Genomic DNA, 19,817 nt, shown 5'->3' with positions numbered 1-19,817 from the left:
ATATAACCTCCAATTTACACAACTTCCTTTCTGTAAAGGATCAGTAAAATATATTTCTTCTGAAAACAGATACAAGATAGCTGGCACTTCTTCATATCTCTGTGTGGTCATTCTTGGAAGCCTCCACATTTCAAATGTACATGAGGCTAAATGGAAATAAAACTTTTGTTGTCATTCATCAACTTTAAAGCCTTTTCTAAAATGTCCCTGTGAAAATATACAACTCTTAAATGTAGTGTCAAGAGCTATGCCTGTGGATGAGGAAGTGTGGGTTGATGTATGAATTGCTTCCCCAGTTATATATTTTTCTCCACAGTCAATGACTTTGTGATTGAAAGAGCCCCTTTATGCACACACTGTGGTTTCATCACACTGTGGTTTATCGTCTGCCCCCTCCTTTTTTCTGGCAGCAGCAGCGCTTCATCAGGGGCCAAAGGCAGCTTGTCTGGCAAGGGGAGATTCAGAAGCTCACTGTGCAGCCCTTTGTACTGGATCTTTCAAGAAAAATATGTCTCCAGTTAGTGCATATCCTACCTCTTCAATCCCATGATCAACTTTAATGGTCTATTAAGACCTTCCAGAAGGTCTATTCTTGCTGCTACCGTGGCTTAATATTACACCCTTTCCCCCTTGTTTTTGCAACGCATACCTTTTCTAGCAGCACATAGTCTGTCTTGCTTCTAAATTCCTTCCTTGTTGTTCTTAACTTAAAGGGATCCCCCAACTCAAAAGAATTTGGTGGATTAATGTATTCCTGGGGGAAATAGGCAGTAACATTTCCATTCTATTTTTAGCCCCGTCTCTCCTGGAGGCTGTTTGCATTGATTTATATTTTTCTATATTTCCCACTAAAATATTAATGGGTAACTCTGTCCCAATCCAGCCACTGAAATCTAGCCCTTATGTGGGAGGATTTTACAACCTTTTCAGAAGATGTTTGGACTCTAGTGAGCGTAACACCTGTATCTTCATGAAGAGACAATCCTTGGTCAATCTTAATGAGGTTTCTTATGTTCACCTGGTAAAGTGTTTCTCATCTTGAAATACCCTCATCCATTTCATTCTAGTTGGGTAATTCATTAGTCTTTCAGCAAACATTGTATGTTTTTGTTAGTTGGATAGTTCTAAAGCACTAATTTTGCATGTTTTATTGAAAAATAACTGAAAGTTGGTCATATACTGAAGCTTAACACAGTTAATAAATTTAAGGAATAATTAGAATTAAACACTTGAGGCACCCAAATCCTTGATTTCTCCCTCCTGCATATGGAATTATCTGTTGCCAACTGCCCTTCGCTCGTTGGCTTCCCTCCTGCATGCAGAAATCTATTATCCGTTGCACACAAAGGGCATGGACCGTTGCCCTAACATTTTATTCCATGACTGTTTCGAAATAGTTCTGTAATGAATATTATAGAAACAGTTACTAAATATGAATTAGAGTTATAATTGAGGCTGTTCTTAATGTGTTAAGCTTCTGATATATTCTGTGTATTTGCTGATATAGTAAGTGTGTAAAACCATGTTTTTCTGTGTTGTAAAACTCTTCAGATTAGCATTTTCCATGGTAATGTAAGGGAGTGTGCATGTATTCTGGTCCGTACTAAACTACAAAGAAATACATAGATGTAAGTTACCACATGTTCAGAGGTTTACATTTTAGAATTAAAATTATTCTCATAAAGTTCAGTCAAATATCAGAATTTTCAGATAGTCATAGGGAGCTCATACTCATATTCCTTTTGAAACTTATTCATTGTTTTAATTGGCATGTTGCACATAATGTCGTAGGCATCTCTACATATAGTGAAAATAGAATGGGTAATATGAACTTGTTTTGGTTTCTTGATTTTTCTCAGGCTGTTTCAAAAGATTTCTGATGAGCATGGGTAAGTTTAATGATAAAAGCATGGCAGAACATAAGCATCCTAAACTGTACAGTGGTTTAACCATCTAGTTCATGCATTCACAGCTGGCTAAAGACTTATGCTTGAGGCAACTTGTGCATGCTGCTTCATGCCTCAGTGCTTGACTGGTTTGTATAGCAGTCTCAGCAGTTCATTTAGGAAAGCTCCAAATGGCAAAAGGGTTGCACATATGGTGAATGAAAAAAATGGGCAGCTGTTGTCTGGAACTTCTTTAGCAAGTTCCACTGCTAAAGCCTAGCATGTGGCACACTTCAAAGAGCATGCTTGAATACTGCTTATGCAATCCAAACTTCCCACATGTAGGTTCAGGTAGCTGGTTATTATCTGCTGGAGATGTCAACGACCAAAAGCTTTGCTGAACCAATAATATGTGCCTGAAAACAGGATGTATGATGTATCAGCTTGATGTGGTGTTCATAAGTGTCTTAGGTTTTCAGCTACAAGCTGCTTTCCTTTACCGAAGTAGACCACTCCGACTTACCAGAGCGGGAAATATTAACATTTAATGTGGCAGATAATGCTGTCGGGACAAGGATATTCAACTTGTGATTAGGATAGCAACTTGGAATACATGATGAAGCTGGTATCTTTTAAAAACTATTTTCCCGCTATTTGCTGGTTCTGTTCTTCCAAGGAACTTCTAAAATAGGGAAAATCTCAGAAATGTTGATAACTGACAGCAAAGCTAGATATGATGGTGGTAAAAGTGTGGCTGACAACAAAAACGGCAGCTGCGTATCTTAATTCCTTCCGTCCCTTCCATATTGTCTATTACAATGGGGGTGAAAAAACTCTGTCAGACAAAGGGCCAAATTCCATTTTGGAATGTTTCCATTATTGGAAGCTCTTGGGGGCCACATTCCAGTGTTGGGAGGGGCCAAAGGCAAAAACACTAGCATATTTTAGCTTTAAAGCTCTCACTGCCAGTAATTAAGCCTCAGGAGAGATGCATTTCAACCTTTTAGAATGGGGAAAGAACTGCACAAAAGCAAGAAAACTACTCAATGATTGGTAATTGGGGAAGGGAGGTGAGGCCAGGAGAAGGGATATGGTCTTCTGGGGATCCTTGAGGGACAAGATTGGGACCCTAGGGTCTGAGGTTCTCCCCCGCCCCTGGTGTATTAGAAATGACAGTGTGATGTCATCATTATGTCCTAGGTTTCCCTGGCTGAGCTCCACATCACTGGCTGATGGCATTGGTGGTATGAGGGAAGCATTTTGTATTGTGATGTTATGATGTGAGAAGTTCTACTAGATATTACAGGGTGGGTGTGGGAGGTTAGGTGTGTGGTGGCCATTTTTGGCAACTTCTGCACATTTTACAGTTGTGCCCAGTTTGGCCATGAAACTGCATGTGAGAGTCACTGAAGAGGGCAGTTACACTTAGACTGTTATACCAGGACCCACAAGATTCAGTTATTCTTAGAATAGCACCAACACAGCATTTATAAGTATTTTAAAATTTTCTTGACTGCCATTCTGACCACCATCTAACATAAAAGGAGATATAAGAGGGAGGGAAAGTTATTTCCAGGCACCTTCTATTGTGTCTGGATCCAGCCCCAGCTGAAAGCCCAATTTTGCACCACAGTGTTTTCTATTGTATTTCTATTGTTTTTATTTGGTTGTAATTGCTATAACTAACTAGCCAATATTTCCATCTGTAAAGCAAGATGAAACAAATACCTGCAGACACATACGAGTGGATTCTCTAACAGTAAAATAATGGAAAATACAGAGCATAGTTACTATTGAAATCCTGTTTAAAGGATGGCCCTGGCATTTGCTTTTGAATAATGCTTTCGTATTGTATGCATGTAGGTTGCCTTTGGAGAGCTGAATGCTGTATTGTAGTTTAGAATGTGCATGAGCATTTTGTAACTTTTCCGTCTTGTCTAATGTCTCTTGTGGCTTTTTTGGCAACGACCTTTGGAAATGGACCAGATTTGTGATAAGTATTCAGATAAATCCATAAGTGGTTATATGCTGCCAAAATCAGCAAGAATATGAAAGCTAATTGCACACTTAAGACAGAATTCCCATTTCTTAAAGATGAGTAAATATAATGGATTTAGGTCTTTCATTACTTTAACCATGTTAATAGTTACAAAGTTATTAGCTGCCAGAGAAGGTCTTTGTGATAAGTAACTCTTTCCCCAGCTGATTTTCTTTTTAAAAACTTATTTAAAAAAACATTTAAAGTAGAAATACATTCGATTTTTTAAATCTTTCTTAAATTTCCCTCTGTTCAACTTTAAGTACAATAAAGCCAGTCATAGCAGCTGGGAGGGAATAACTGGAACATGGTTAATGCTTCCATTATTTCATACATAGTAATCCTAAGGAAGTTTACACAGTAACAAACAAGTCCTGCTTCATTTAATGGGACTTGCTACCGAGTAAGTGTTCCTAGGATTGCAACCATAACCTTTTACCTCCCCTCCTCATCAGTTGATATTAGGCTTTATGATCCAGTCTCCTGTTGTGCCAGATGTTCTGCAGAGAGGGTGAAAATAGAAGAAATCTTGGATCAGTTGATATTAGGCTTTATGATCCAGTCTCCTGTTGTGCCAGATGTTCTGCAGAGAGGGTGAAAATAGAAGAAATCTTGGAAGAAAGTTGTTTGTGATGACAAATGTTTGTAATGACAGGCTATGACAACTTACTTTGCAAATCTAAAATCAAATATGAAAAAGCTGTCTTAATTTGTTCTGCACTGTTCTTTTAGTTTCACCGTGTGCTGTGGTATGTCTGTTTCTTTAAACTGAAAATGTTCAGAACCAAATCTATGTTTAGGATAAGGCAAGCTTTGTGCTTAGGCAGCACTACTAATCTCAGGCTAGTGGTACTCCTGGTTGCAGAGAGAAGTTTACAAATGATACAGAAGTGTGTTCCATAAAGGAAACCAATATTTACTTTCTTGTTCAATATGGTAATTTCCAGGTACGTGATCCCAGCTTTTTGGCTTCCTATTTGGAACAGAGCCTTTTAAATATTGGCACAAAAATTTGAAAAGGCTTGTGGAAACAGATATATTTTGTCCATTCTCTTACATTTTATAGATAATAATACACCAGAGGACCAACAGTATTACCCACCCCCAGTCTCGCTTGCTGTGTTTAGCACAGCTCTATTAGTGCTTAGTACTGGATAGTTCAGTTCCCCCTCCAGTGAGTTGTTACTCTCAACTCAGGCAATTTGAAACCTCAAAATAATGTGTCTACCTCTAGGAGTAAATCCTTGAATGATGTCAGTGCAGATGAGCTGCAAACAATCCGTCAACTACGTTATGAGGAGCTCCAGAAAATAAGGTCTCAGTTACAACAGCAAGATGAGCAATGGCAAGATGTAAGTATACTAAAGGTGCTCAAATTTTGCAGTACCTCTGGGCATGCTATAGAGCAGAACTAAAATAGATAAAAAGCAAAGGTTGGCCATTAGCAAAATTCCATATTAGCGTAATTCCTTCTTTAGGCCAACCAAAAGACCACAAAAATGTGCAAGCTTTTGAGATCTCCAGATCTTGCCTGATTCGAAATTTGGAGATCTCGAAAGCTTGCATGTTTTTGTGGTCTCTTGTTTGGGCTAATAAATGTAGTATACTAATATGGATTTCAAAAGTAGATGGTGCTTAAACATTCCTGTTTATGGATAAAGGGCACATAATTGCTTTGATAACCTTAGACCCAGACCAGCCATTACCTTTGACAAATTTGACTGTACTGGGCTTTTTTACTTTTGGAAATACAAGCTAGGGAAAGGGGTGATCCAGATCAGGACTGGGGGATGGGGGTTGAGCATTCCACCCCTGAAATTTTCCTCCAAAAAATCCCACACTCCCAAATTATTTGCGTCCTTTGCAACTTTGGGGACAAGTAGCAGCTCGGGGGGGGGGGCAGTTCTCAGAAGGCATATGTGTAGAGAGGCAGGGCCCATGTGATAGTGGTCCTGATCCAAATCTACCCACCCACTATTTCTGAAAGAAAAACAATCCCAGTATAGAAAATTACATATCAAATGTATTGTCTAGTCTCGGTCTCAATACTTTAAAACAATAGAATTCTCCCTGTTTTATCATGGCCTGCTTCTGACTTGGCATTAGGTGGTGATATTATGATATGCTTATTACCACACTTCCTCACTCTTGCAAATACTTTGATTCTGAATTTAAGAGTTATGTGGATGGCAGGAAACGTAGCAGTTCCAGTTGAGGAGTTCTTCTAAATAAAATGGAGAAAAATAGAGAGAACACCTCTTGAACAAGATAATTGATTATACATCTTGAACACATCCAGTGAAATGGATAGCCAGCAGCTTTAAAACAAATGCTACTTCATATAGTGAATAATTAACCAGTGAGTTTTATTTTGGAGTGTCTGCTTAAGACAGAAATGCAATTTCCATTTTCAAATTATATTTCTGGCTGTCAGATGCTGGGAGCAAGTAAAGAAAAGATGTAGCCATGTTGCCCTCATCAACTTTGTTTGCCAAGATAACATGTAGTTCTGCCCTGTCAGAGGCCATGAAACTCATGTATGAGATAATGTGAGCATGAGTGTAGAGGATTGCAAGAAGGGTTGGTAGGCAGGCAGAAATGCTTAACACCTCCTATGCCCACTGATTCTTCCCCAAAAATGGCCCCCTGTCACCTGCATTCTTCCCAGCAGATCTGGGGAGAGAAGGATTAAAAATGCCCCCAGGTGGGGCATTTGCAAAGGACTTCTCCACATGGGGCTTTTATCCTTCTATTGAGATTGGTTACTCACAGAAGTTTGACGGTCCTTTACGTGACATTGTCAACATCCAAGGAGTCTCTTGCACTAAATGACCTTTATCCCATTTTTTAAAAGATCAGAGATAATGAACGTGAAAGTTTGTTGGTTTCACCTCAACAACCCTGCAAGGTAGGACAGGCCTAACTCGGCCACAAATTTCCCCAAAGTAACCCGGTAGCTCCCACCCAGGCCAATAGACACTGTATTTAGCACTGAGGTTATTCAGATAGTAGCGGCCGCCATTTGGGTCCAGCCAGGCTGTCGTGATAGGCTACGTAAGTATTTACCTAGCCTATCACGGCTAAACTCCCCCCCCAAGAAACCCAGCATATGCAAATGGCGGCAGCTACGGTGGCCGCCATTTACGTTCCCTATTTTTTGCCGTTCTAGCCTACGTAAATATTTACGTAGGCTAGAACGGCGGGGGAAAAAAGGAACGCAAATAGTGCCCACTACGCTATTTGTGTTCCCCTTTTTTTTGCCGTAATTGCCTACGTAAATATTTATGTAGGCTAGAATAGCAAAAAATAGGGAACGCAGATGGCAGACACTGTAGCCGCCACCATTTGCATACGCTTTTTTTTGCGGGGGGTAGCCGTGATAGGCTACGTAAATACTTACGTAGCCTATCACAGCTGTAAGGACAGCAATGGTGGCCACAGCAGCCCGGCCGTGGCCGGCCAGGAGACCAGCTGCCGCCGCCACCGGAACCACCGCTGCCACCGCATCCGCCCCAGGTAAGTTGTGTCCCGGGGGGATTCCACGGGGGACAGGAGGCCATTCCGCCACAGATTCTGGGGGACTATGGATTCTTTAGAATTCGGCCTCACTGGAATCTGTGGCGGAATTCTCTGCCATCCCTACACCCTAGTACCATCAGGGCCAGAAGAGACGCCCGCCCCTTCCTTCTCTCTCTTTTTATTGTCTAGCCCTAGCAACTCCAGGCAGATTTGGAGAACCCAATCCAAACTCAGTCTCAGGTCACCCCATCCCACCCTCCCAAAGAGGTTGCATCTTCCCACCAGGCACGGCTGTTATCACTTTCCCAGTTAGGCAGAGCAACTCATGGCCTTGAGCTGCCAGGCTGAAAAACAGCCAAAACCCATCAGCCTCCAGGTGCTGCGGTATACGTGACTATCCCAATGGCCCTCAAAAGCTTTACTCTATTAACCCATTCTTGACAATGAGCTATCAGATTACAGCGCGGTGAGCTCCCTCGTGAAAAGAGGGAAATCGCACAATAAGAGGAGCTAGACCGCAGCGCCATGTAGTGGCTGTATAATGAAACATATAGAACAATGCAGATAAGGGGGAAAGGGGGGAGGAAGGGAAGTGTGTTCCCTTTGTGAAACTTCATTTAAAAAGGAAGCAGAAAGCCTTGGTAAAGTTGCAGGATTTTAGCCTGGTGTAGAAATGCTCAAAGAAGGACTAGTGTGCATGGGAGGAGGTAAGCACTTTCTTCACATCCGCTTATTCGCCCTTCCATATTTTTGCCTATTTAGGAAATGGGGTTTTGAACTCCATGTTTCCCTGGTAATGTTCTGTCTTCAGGGCCAAAGTAGGTGAGACCCATTTGGCGGGGGAGGGGGGGTGCTTAAATGAATTTGTTCCTAACACCAGATGCTAGCAGCTTAGGGCTCATCTGTAGCCACGTTCCCAAAGGTCCACATTTTCTCTGAGAATCATAGTTATACATGGCTCTTTGGTTTTACCAGTCATGAGGAAGAGGAGAAAAATTTGGCCAGTTACATTATCTAGGGTTCAAAAGGCCATTTCAAGACAGCACAGGGTTAGCTCAGACTATGCTATTCCATTGGGAAAAAGGGAAGAATTGCTGTGTTCTTCCTCAAGGCTTTTTCTTGCTGCTTCTTTTGCCTGCACCATAGGTGAATGGAGAAAGGGCTGCAACTGGGAAAATTGTGTGTGAGGATGGGACTATTGCCCCTGAGTTAGGGATAGAGAAATTCCTTCCCTTCAGATTTTTCAAGAGTTGCCTAGTTCCTCTCAATATTGGATGTCCCAGGTAGATTATTGCACTTTATGTTGGACTGGGCCAGTCTTGATATCCTGTTTTGCCTGCCAACCATCATGTGAACAACATCCTAGAATATTGGCCCATATCGAACAGGAAGCTGTTTTGTCAGGTTAAATATAAAACATTACCTTCTGTTCTTGTTTTGTTTGAACAAAAGTATCTTTAAAACCCTATTAAACATAGCTGTGAAAGGTTAGAACAAATAATTACATTATAATTGATTTACTTTTAAACCAGTGTACTTGCTTTCCCATTGTAAAGTCTTTTAAGCATAAAATTCCATCCAGGCCCCTTTAGCTGGACAAAAGTCAGCTGCTGTCCACATTGCTTAGAGGCAATTTTGTAGGAAGATAACTTGAGACTGCAGGAACATTAGACATGTAACGTGAAAGTAGGACACCTGAGCATCCAGTCAGAATGAGCAGTCTTGGATAGATAATGAGATACTTGAGCATTTACAGTGGTAGCTGCCTTACCAAAGTCTACAGAAAATGTAATGTTAATTCGTGTGATTTATATTTAGGATTTGGCAAAATGGAAAAGCAGGCGCAAGAGTTACACTTCTGATTTGCAAAAGAAAAAGGAGGAGAGAGAAGAAATTGAGCGGAGAACTTCTGAGAGTTCTGGAAGACGCAGCAAATCATTGAGAGAAATGCAGCAAGATAGGTAATGTTGGTAAACAGTATTTAGCACTTTAAATTAAATTAAAGTTTGAATTAACTGGCAATTTTAACTGGATTCATTTTCTAATTGGTTATCTTTCTGGTCTCTAAAATGTTTAGAAGAGTTCATTTAATTTACACCCAGATCCTAAACTTCTTTACGTTGAAGTAAGATGCATTGATTGTGTTGTGACTTACTTCTAAGTAGGTGTGCTTGGGATAAGAGCGCTTTTGCTTTCTGTTCAATACTTCTAGTTTAAAATATTCAGTCTTTTTAAACTGAATTTTATCTTCTTGCTTAGCTATATTGAGTAACAAATAACAGTTTTTCTTATCTTCCAAAAGAGCATTATAAAGCTCCTACCTGGCTCTTTTCCTGAACCCATTGTGTCCCCGGTGGGCTCATAAGCAAAGAAAGTATTTCTTAAGATGCAGTGAATAAATAAAATTAATCTGTGTAGTGTTTGCTAGCATAGGCTCTTAAAGTAGATACCTGTATTGATGTATCTCTTAATTTGAAAAGTCTTATTGAAACACCGTAGAAACACACTATTAAATCAAGCATCCAGCCATAGGAAATACGTTCTAAAATACGCCCAAGAGAAATGGGTAATTTGTGGCAATATTTAGCATCCCGAAAATACATGTTTACAAAGTATTTGTGCGAAAAGAAAGAGATGCAAGCTCTATTAGGAGCTTAATCTAGTGGCTTAATCTTGTATAATAGCTATAAATCTTTTTAATTGTTCTGTTTTCACTTTGGAATATCTTTAATAGCAAAATGATGACTGAAAGCCCACCTGTTGTTTAGGTCACCGATGTCACAGTGTTTTGGCTTTTGTCTCTAGGGAGGGCCGAGCCCAAGGGCTCTATAGTAGTAGTTGGCAGCAAGCAGAACACAGGCGTATGTATTCTTCGAACGACGATGTGTTTAGTGAAGAGAAAATGCCTGTAAGACCATCAACAGATTACCTTGTTGAAAATGATGCTGTCCACTACTTAAAGAAGGTTGAAGAAAATAGTAAAGAGAGTGATACAAAAGTGGGGAACGGTGCAAGAATTGAAACTCAAATTCCACCTCAAAGCATGACAGAAGAAAAGAGCCAGCCCCCTTTGTCAACTCACAATTCAGTAAATGTGCAAAGTGGGTCAACTCGGGTTTCAGCTCGTCTCCCAAGAAGTTACCAGAGAAGTGATACTGCCAGGCTAACATCTGTGGTTACTCCGAGGCCTTTTGGTGTCCCTTCGAGAGGAATCTCATCACTTCCTAGGTCGTTTACGGTAAAAACTTTTACCTCCTTTAATGTTTGTGCGGGTAACTATTGCTAATTCACTCAAGAATGTTCACCTTTTTCTGCAGAAATGCTTACAGCATTGTATAATGAGCAGTCATGATTAATAGCTTAATTGTTCCAGTGTTTAAAATATACGGACAGGAATATTTTAGATTTCTTAACCGCTTTTCCAAAAATATCAGTTGTAGCTATCAGCAACAGAAGGAACAATAAAAGCATTACTTAAGGTGAATAAAAAGACTGCTGTCTTTTGTGATTAATGTTTCCCTTTGAGACTTTTAATTGGACTTGTGACTTTCTGGCATCATTACAGCAAATCATGATTTTAAAAAGTTTATAATTTAATTTCATGTATTGCCATGCTTGTAGTCTGTTGTTTGATTATTTTATCCTGACCAGAGCTATCTCATCTTTTTTTAAACTGCATTAACATTACTGATAATGAACAATGTGTTTAGAGCCTGGAAAAGCACAATGAAGAAGGCAGGCATTTAATGTAATTAGTGTTGAAACCAATTTTGAAAATTTTGTCTTTTAAAAATATCCTCCTCTCCTAGATGGATGATGCCCCCAAATATAATGGAGAAATAGATGTGTCCAAGAGAACTCAACATATGTTTACCAGCAATTCATTTTCTAAGCCAGAAGCTGGGGAAAGCCAATCCGCAAGTGATCTGCGTAGTGCAGAGGACAAGAACTGGACAAAACACTTGCCTGCAGAGAATGTTTCTGCTACAAGTAAAGCTGGAGATATTAATTATCTAGGTTCTAAATCAGAACATCATGCTGGCCATGACTCAATTACAACTGTATATTCAGCAGCAGAAGAGAGAAGCCTTCCAGGGACTGAGATTTCAAGAGTGCAAGTGAGTATCAAGAGAGACTAGCTCTTCCCTGAGCCAGGCAGGGTAGGAGAAAGTTGGAGGCTGTCATTCCTCTGATTTTGTTGTTTTAAGCTAGGCCACCCTCTCAGCCCATCTAGCTTCCTTACTTTCCAGTGGGTGTGAGCAGGTGACAGGCTTCTGGATCATGTGGATCCAGACCTCCCCCCGCCCCCCAGAATGCCCCCTTTCCACTCTTCCCAATCTCTTCTGAGCTTGTTGTTGTGACCTTGGAAAGAGGGGTTGCCACAGATATTACCACAGCAGCTTACGGCGTGGGGGAAGGGCGTGGGGGAGGGGAATATCCAACATCAGATCTCCTCCTCTGCTGTTGTAGCTCTGCAGAGACCTGCAGTATCCTATGGTGCCCCAGATGCTGCCTAGGGGCCATAGGATTGCTTGGTCCATGACCAACATTCTTTACAGTATTGTTGACTTTATGGCAAGGTAATGTTACACCCTGGGATCTGATCTTAATGAGCTGTGACTTTAAAAACAATCGTGTTACTCTCAACCTGTACATTCTAAAGTAAATCTCTTAGTAAAAGTCTTTTACAACTTTCAGTATATCTAAATTGCATATCACCATGTGTTCAAGTGGAAAAAATAGTTAAAAGGCATTGAACTACAGGCCACATTTCTGTCTCATGCGTTCATTGAAGAACACTATCTTTTCTTACATTATGGTCATGATGTAGGAAGCCAAATGAAAGATTCCCAAATTAATTCAACTCATTTTTCATTTCTAAACCGCTGAAATGTCTATTCCAAGTCCAACCAATAGAATAAATGCAGGAATTAATGGAGTCGAGACGCATTCAGCAATGAATAGTGGTGTCTTGCACCTCTCAGTGAATCAAAGCATGTGCAAACTTAGCAATGACGACTGCCTACTTAGCAACATTTCCCCATTCCCTTCACCCACATATCTCGCACAGCATCACTGGAGTGGTGAAGGAGATTATCTTTAATTAAACATGATTGCTCTTTGCTCTGGAGAAGTCTATAATTTTCCTCTTTTAAAAATAATAATAATAATCAGACTACTTGTAAGCACAGTATGTAGTACAAGTGATTCACAGTTCTCTGTTGAAGAATAACTGACTGATTTTAAGCTCAGGTTTGCCTTAATGGTCTCTTATCACACAGTTCCATTATCTTGCTATGACACACGCAACACCAGGTTAGAATAGTAGGAAAATTAGACTTTTTTTAAGGTGAGGACTGTAAGTCAGTGATGGAACACATGCTTTGCATACAGAAGGTCATAGGTTCAGTCCAGGTAGGGCTGTGAGAGGCTCCTGCCTGAAATCCTGGAGAGCTGCTGCCAGTCAGTGTCGACAGTATTGAGCTAGATGGACCCATGGTCTGACTTAGTATAAGGCAGCTTCCTATGTCCCTATGCCCCTTCAGTTTCGTATAAGTGTCTCCAATGAAAAGTCAGTGGGAAAGATCCAGTATTCTGTTACTGTCAGTGGCCAGCCAAATGCCTGTGGAAAGCTCACATAAAGAAAAATGTCCTCCCCTGTTTTTCCCCAGCAAACATTTTGCCTGTGTGTGTGTGCCAACTTATTCTGAAAGTTACAGTTGTAAAGAAATTATTGATTGCAGGGTATCATAGTTAAATAGACAAAGTTCCTACTGGAATATTGATGGTTCTTTTGTGCTTGATGAGTCTCTAGCAAGCAGAAATTTGAGCTGGTGCTCATTTCAGTGAACCAAATAATACCCGAGACTAGAATTGTTGCTGCAGTTTAGACAAAGGTCACACACACTTATTATGGGGGGCGGGGGGTGTATTTAAGTGTGTATTGAGTGGTATTTTTAGGAAGATGATGATACTTCCTGAAAAGAGATTGGACTTATTTTCTGAATCTACCTGGTTATATTTATCTTTTCCTAACACACACCTTCAACGTGTTCTTCCCTTAAAGCTTTTCAGTTCTGGCCTCGCTCTCTCTTGCTGCAAACTTGTTTATATGCTTTGTTATTGTTCCTATGCATTTATGTGCTAGATAAGATAGGAGCTAAATTGATGTAAATAACTATCTCAGCTTATAGGTAAAAAATGATGCTTGTTCAAGACTTTGCTGGAGATTGAAATTTAGAGCAGGTTCTCAAAAAGTACTGCCACAGTCACAGCAGCAGTATTGGTGGAGCACCAATTCACATAGCAATATGATACTTTATATGGGGCATTTCAACTGTTCGACGTGGTTTGACTTAGCAAAGAGATTCAACAACTTATCTTCCTTGCCATGGTTTAGGAAACCTCAGTAAAAACTGTCCAGAAAAAAAATATTGTAGTTGTTGGCCAAAGATCAGACCTCAAAGTATGAAGGAGGGCATATTAGCCAAAACACCAGGCTTGCACTCAAAGTTTGAGAATTGGTGGTAATTAGAAGATTCTGTTGTAATCAGGGGTCAAGATGTCTTGGACTGTGTATGTACCAAATTCCAAGTGTTGGAACAAGAAGTCTTATGTGCAGAGTTCTGCTTACATGAGGGAGGGAGGGCAGGAGGCAGTTTTTGCTGATTCCCCCTGCACTCCCCAATCATCTGTTCCAGATGATTGGGGAACCCTTGAACAGTATGGGATATGGAGCAGGACACTGCACGGGAAGGTAGGTATCAGCAAACATACCTTCCTCTCCTCCTTCTGTGAGTGGAAGGATCCAACTCATGTGTTTAGGTCACAAAGCACTATCCTAATTATTTCAATATCCCTGTGAGTTCCTCTATATAACCCTGTGAGTATATAAAAAATAGTAAGTGAAACATGGATACTGCTTTTCTAGTTTTCTACCCTACCCTCCAAACTTGATTCAAGTTTGCATAAGGGCAATAAAACTTCGACACCCAGCATTCTGTCCCATGTATGGCTTGGCTTCCTCTACGCTGGAGTTCTGCCAGGCATGGGAAGGACTAAACACCCCTTATCCCAGCTGCTATTACTTACCTGAAAATCCCACCCCCTTCAACTTCTGGTTCACATTAAACAGCAGGCACACATCTTTGAAGGAAAGGTGTACAAATACTCCGTTTTCTAAATTTTATAGTTATTGGGGTGTCTTGAACTACATGTCTTAGAAATTTTAAGCCTCTGCATCTTGTAGGAGTTCAGTACCTGACAGAACCAGTGACTGATGCTTCTGCGTGTGAGAGAAATAAACGGAACTCCTGCCAGTGCAAGGACAGTTGAGGCATATGAAGGGGGAATTCCCACTACCCAACATTTCTTGAACATTTTCTACTTTGAGGTAGATTACTTCATGTCCTGAATTTAGGAAAAGTAAAAATGTCCAATTTCCATGTTTTTCTAGTAACTGAACTGCACATCTTTGATGGTATGCATATTAAAATTTAGTATTCTGTCTGTTGAAGTAGTAACTTTAACAGCAAGACCTGAGTGTCTATATGAATACAACTTTAAAATTAGTTGCCAAAGAAAGCACTAGCTAGCCTCTTCACTGCAGAGAGCACTTCTAACTACTCAATAGAAATTAAAAAGCCCACATTGTAAGTAGACTCACTTATTTAGGGGATAGACTTTCCTTCATGTAGGTGCCTGTGATACCAGATACTACAGTGTCACGTTTTATTTATTTATTTTTCAGGACCAATACAGTGATATGAGAATCAGTATAAACCAGAGACCTGGCAGCAATCGGAGCTTTGGGTTTGCAGTACACCAGAACCCTTCCGGCGTCTTCGTAAAGTCAATAGAAGAAGGTAAAAATCTGTATACAACTCTTGATGTTCTTGCCTTGAGAAAATTGACTGGAAAACAAACCATTGACCTCAATGGATCTGAAATATTTGGGATGTCAGAGTGTGCAAAAAGAAAAGCAGTTGTGGACAGAAAATTGGAAATGCTCTAAGATTAGGTTGCATTCTTCTCTATTTAGAGACAAATATATGCTTACGCGAAATGTCCAGTGTAGGTTTCTATAGCAGAGGAATTTTTCTTCATAATTTCACAAGATTTTAGAATTAACCTTCACTTGCATTAACTTTCACATACAAGTGCACTCTACTTTTTCTTTAAGAGTTCGTATGTATACAAAAGAGTTCACCTGTCTTTTTTTTTTTTTTACAGTATATTGCCTTTACCATGTCAGTGGTTGAAAATTACTGCAAATACAGTCACTACTTAGTGCACTTTCAATAAAATCTTGGTAGTTACAAGATTTTTTTTTTTTAAAATCAACCAAGCCAAGTTGCAGTTTTTATAATAACAATTTTAAATTTGTTATTATAATAAAATGTTCTTCCAACAGTTTTTGGATCTTTTTTGCCCATGATGGAACTAAGCTGTATCTCTGGTACCAAATCTGTGTTTCATAACCTTTTGTGCAGAAATTACATCTCTGTATATGCTAGGAAAGATTTTATGCTCATTTTCTTTCTGAAGTATGAACATCACGTGCACTGTAAAGAATAGTGTCCGTATAACTAAAGGCAGCTTTTAGTATTGCAGAAGCAATAACTGAGGGTCTTACTAAATAGATCATAGCAGCACAGCCCATATATTAGAGTACAGGCCATGCTGTATGGGCCTATTTCATCTAGTCACGTATTGTCCACTGCAGTTTTACTTAGCAAGGTATTCGTAAATAAAGATTTATACGAATACCTTACTATTTCACATTTATTATCTTTTCCTTGAACTATAGCAGTGGTGGGGAGTAAGGGGATTCCCTTGTTCACCACTCCCCCTCCCAATTGAGCGGACAAGTGATGCACTAAGTGCCTTGCCTGCCTCACATCATTACAACACAGGAAGGTGTGTGGTGGGGGAAGCCAGTTCCTGGCTAAAGTGGGGCTGGAGCAGCTTCAGCGGGGGGTGGGCAGGCTTTGACTGTGCTGCGTCATCTGCAGTGGTGGAAGGCACAGGCAGGTAAAGCTGGGGACGCAGCCAGCACTGGGAAGAGCAGGTGTAGCCGCAGCCACCGAAGGCTGAGGAGGGCATTGCAGCCCCCCATCTCAGACTGGCTCTCTGCCCCCGATGTATAGAATTTACCTAAAATTACTTCATCAGTATTTTGCAGTTTTAACAACTTCACTGATTTTGGGCAGAATTTGCTTTTACTTCACTACAAAGATCCATTAACTTACACAACATAAATGCTGCAGAAGACCTGATATTCCAAAATGAAAACTATAATTTGCATAATTTGGACCAGTAACTCTCTAGCCTTCAAAACCAACTAATTAGAATTATTAAGCAATTTATTTTATTTAGAATAATGTTTAGACCACCTTTAAGGGTGGGGACCCTCTCAAGGTGGCGTACAATGCAGCATGTCATATAATATTTTCAATTCACTACACAAATGAAATTAAGGTTTAATGTTCACGTTTAATGTACAATATTAAAACCTTAATCTCATTGTTTTAATAATTAAGGAAGCTCTGTGTTCAGCCTACAGCAAGTGTGAGCTTGGATGTCCTTTCAAGGCAGCAGCATTGGTTTTGTGGATGCATTGGGAGCAAAGCCTGTGGTGTTGGCCATTTGTACAGGTGTTGACCAAGGCTGTTGACCTTGGTTCCCTGCCTGTCTCTATTGGTAGTGGAGCACTTGGGGGTGTCCTATTGCAGACTGTCTGAGTGTGTTAGTGCTTGCATTGTGAGCATTTATTTGAACAGCAGTGATTTCAGGTTTCAACATTGCATTTTCCCCCCCTTACTTTTCCCAGGACCATGAATGTATAGAGTTATATCCAATTCTGTCATTCCATCAGTGGGAGGAAACCCCTGGTAGAACGGATTTCCCCCTCCCCTCTGCACACACCCCAAATCTGCTCTGGAGGGTTCAGTTACCCTCAGGAACAGATTTATGGTGGGGGGGGGGTATTACAGTGGGGAGGAGAGTACATGTAAAAGCCTTGTTAAATGTCTTTTTCACTTTGGGAAAAATGGTATGGGCACTGGGCAAACTGAAATCCTGTATGTGGGTTGAAGAGTCTGGGGCGCTAACAGGTTATTCTGTTTTGAGATGGTTACAAGCCATGACTGACACCAATATAAAATAGCAAAGATTGTTGTAGATCCTACAGGAATTTAATTTTCAAGTAGGGCGTACACTTGCTCAACAGCATGGGATTCCAGATGCTTTATCCAGGAAAGAGTTTTCTTGCCCTTAGATTTTATACTATGAATTTCTATTTTTATTTACAGGGGTCACCACTGTTACATTCTTGTGATACTTAATCTAATGGAGAGGAAGGATTCTATTTTTTTTTTCTATATATGTATTGTTAGACCACTGAAGAAGGAAAAAAAAAATTTTAAAAAGAAAAGAAAAAAGGTGTGAGCTGCTGGATCTTTGAAACTTAGCACAGGAAAATGTGATTTAGTGAATTGGTTGGGATGCTCCCAGCATGAGTGGGACCTGTGAAATCATAGATTCAAGTAATTCTCTACCACACACAGCAATCTTTTACCAAGTCAGACCATTGGTTCATCTAATCCTGTGTGTGGTTAGTGTCGTTATATAGTTCAGGGCACAATCCTATGGGGATAGGCGGCTGCCTCCGAACTCGAAGGGGATCCAATGCGGGGCAGGAGAAGCACAGAGGGGATCGTTCCCTCCACAGTTCTCTTGCCCTGCATTTGCAGCTAGACAGACGATTTTGGCTATCTAGCCTTGGGAAGATGGAGCAGGGGAGGAGGTTGCCAGGCAACACGTAGGATGTGTCATACCAGCATTTCCTCCTTCCCTGCCCTGGATCGCCCCCTGGAACGCCCTGTTTTGGCCGCTCCACACTCCTCTTCTGAGAGCTGAGCACGAGGCCGTTTCATGCTGCTTGTGAGGCAGCATGGAAGGGAGGGAAGTCAGTTCTCTGGGAACTGACCTCAGGGCATGGGCTCCGAGGTCATTTCCTGGAAAACCACATACCCTATGGCCATCTAGCCGCTGACTGGCGGCCATAGGATTGGTCCCCCCGTCACTTAGGGCACAATCCTATGCATGTTTAGACAGAAAGAAGTCCTATGATTCTTAGTATTCCCCAGCCAGCATGGCTGGCTGGGAAACGCTGGGAGTTGTAGGACTTTTCTCTGTCTAAACATGCATAGGATTGAACCTTAAATGGCCCTGGACTTAGTTGTATCTTGGTGCAGTCGGGAGTTTCATGTTGCTGTTCTGCTCTTGTGGGAGTTTCTTGTTTTCACAGAAAAGTGAAGTTCTTGTCTAACCTCTGACTGGGGTGTCCTCTAAGACTTCCATGACACCCAGTATTGTCAACACTGATTTTCAGCAGCTCTCCAAGGGCTCAAGCAGATGTATTTCCAAGCACTGTAATTAGAGATGCTGGGTATTGGGCCTAAGACTTCATGTGTTAAAAACATGTGTTCTCCCTGAACTATGGCCTTCCAACTTCCAAGCTTAGGGTGATACCTTAAAAGGCATTTGAGAGACAGCATGTCATTAGACTTGAACTAGGGAGCCTGGGTTCAAGTGTCCAGCCAATCCTGAAGCTGGTTGGGCAAGTTCACTACTTGTCTCACAGAGGATAGAACTGAGTACCACCCACATGTCAGCTCTCTGGAGGAGGCTGGAATACAAATGTGGTGCTGGATGGGGATAGAAAAAGATGATCATTATTATTTAAATGGTACGGGATATCAAGCTGTAAACATTGTGGGTTGGGGAGGGGAATAAAGTGTTTAATCAGGAGTTCTGTTGGAGTCAGAAAAGCCAGGCCTATCCTCCAGTTTTAAAGCAGGGATTTCTCCACGCTGTCAGTTGAACATTTATTTCCTAGCTTTTAACTGATATCAAGAGGTGCTTTTGATCTTGGATGGGAATGTGGTCCAAAATGTTCACCCTTCACCTCTCTGCTGTGCTTACAACTCCTTAGCATGATTAGAAACAAATGGAAACAAATAAAAACATGCATGTTTTTAAAAAAAATAAGAGTTCAGTTGCAGTGATGTGTATACCAAGTAGTCATATACAAAATGTCAGTGATTTGCTGCTGGTGGTGATCAAAGCCAGTACTGGTGCTTGAGATAGTTGGCACAGAACTATTTAATTCAAAACCTATTACAGCGCAATCCTGTGGGTTACACCCTTGTTAAACAGAAGCCTCAATCTTGGATGCTTCTGCGTATCCGGTGCCGTGCAGGAGGTGATTTTCACTTCTCCATCCTCCTTGTTCCCCTTTTTCCTCTGGACAGGCCTCTGACAGGGCTGGAGAGGCCATAGGAAACATCATATCCTGCCCTCTTCTCTCC

At 40.9% G+C, this 19,817-nt stretch overlaps 1 protein-coding gene across 6 annotated transcripts in view; it reads left to right on the top strand.

Moving 5' to 3' along the window:
• LMO7 (LIM domain 7) overlaps positions 1-19,817 on the top strand; it is a 202,771-nt gene that overhangs the window by 145,734 nt on the left and 37,220 nt on the right. For 4 of the 6 annotated variants that reach the window (XM_084844815.1, XM_084844814.1, XM_084844813.1 and 1 more), the window contains 6 exons: positions 1,860-1,889; positions 5,159-5,276; positions 9,262-9,404; positions 10,249-10,681; positions 11,253-11,561; positions 15,194-15,308. In XM_084844815.1, coding sequence (XP_084700941.1) covers positions 1,860-1,889; positions 5,159-5,276; positions 9,262-9,404; positions 10,249-10,681; positions 11,253-11,561; positions 15,194-15,308 — 1,148 coding nt within the window. The remainder of the gene's footprint in view (positions 1-1,859; positions 1,890-5,158; positions 5,277-9,261; positions 9,405-10,248; positions 10,682-11,252; positions 11,562-15,193; positions 15,309-19,817) is intronic. The other 2 variants (XM_084844819.1, XM_084844817.1) reach the window with 1 other exon arrangement.

The sequence above is a fragment of the Heloderma suspectum genome, chromosome 3 (assembly GCF_057233095.1).
Source record: "Heloderma suspectum isolate Gila_16-S chromosome 3, 16-S_ref, whole genome shotgun sequence".
Lineage (NCBI taxonomy): Eukaryota > Metazoa > Chordata > Lepidosauria > Squamata > Helodermatidae > Heloderma > Heloderma suspectum.
The sequence above is the reverse complement of the archived record's forward strand: the minus strand, read 5'-3'. Positions and strand labels throughout refer to the sequence as shown.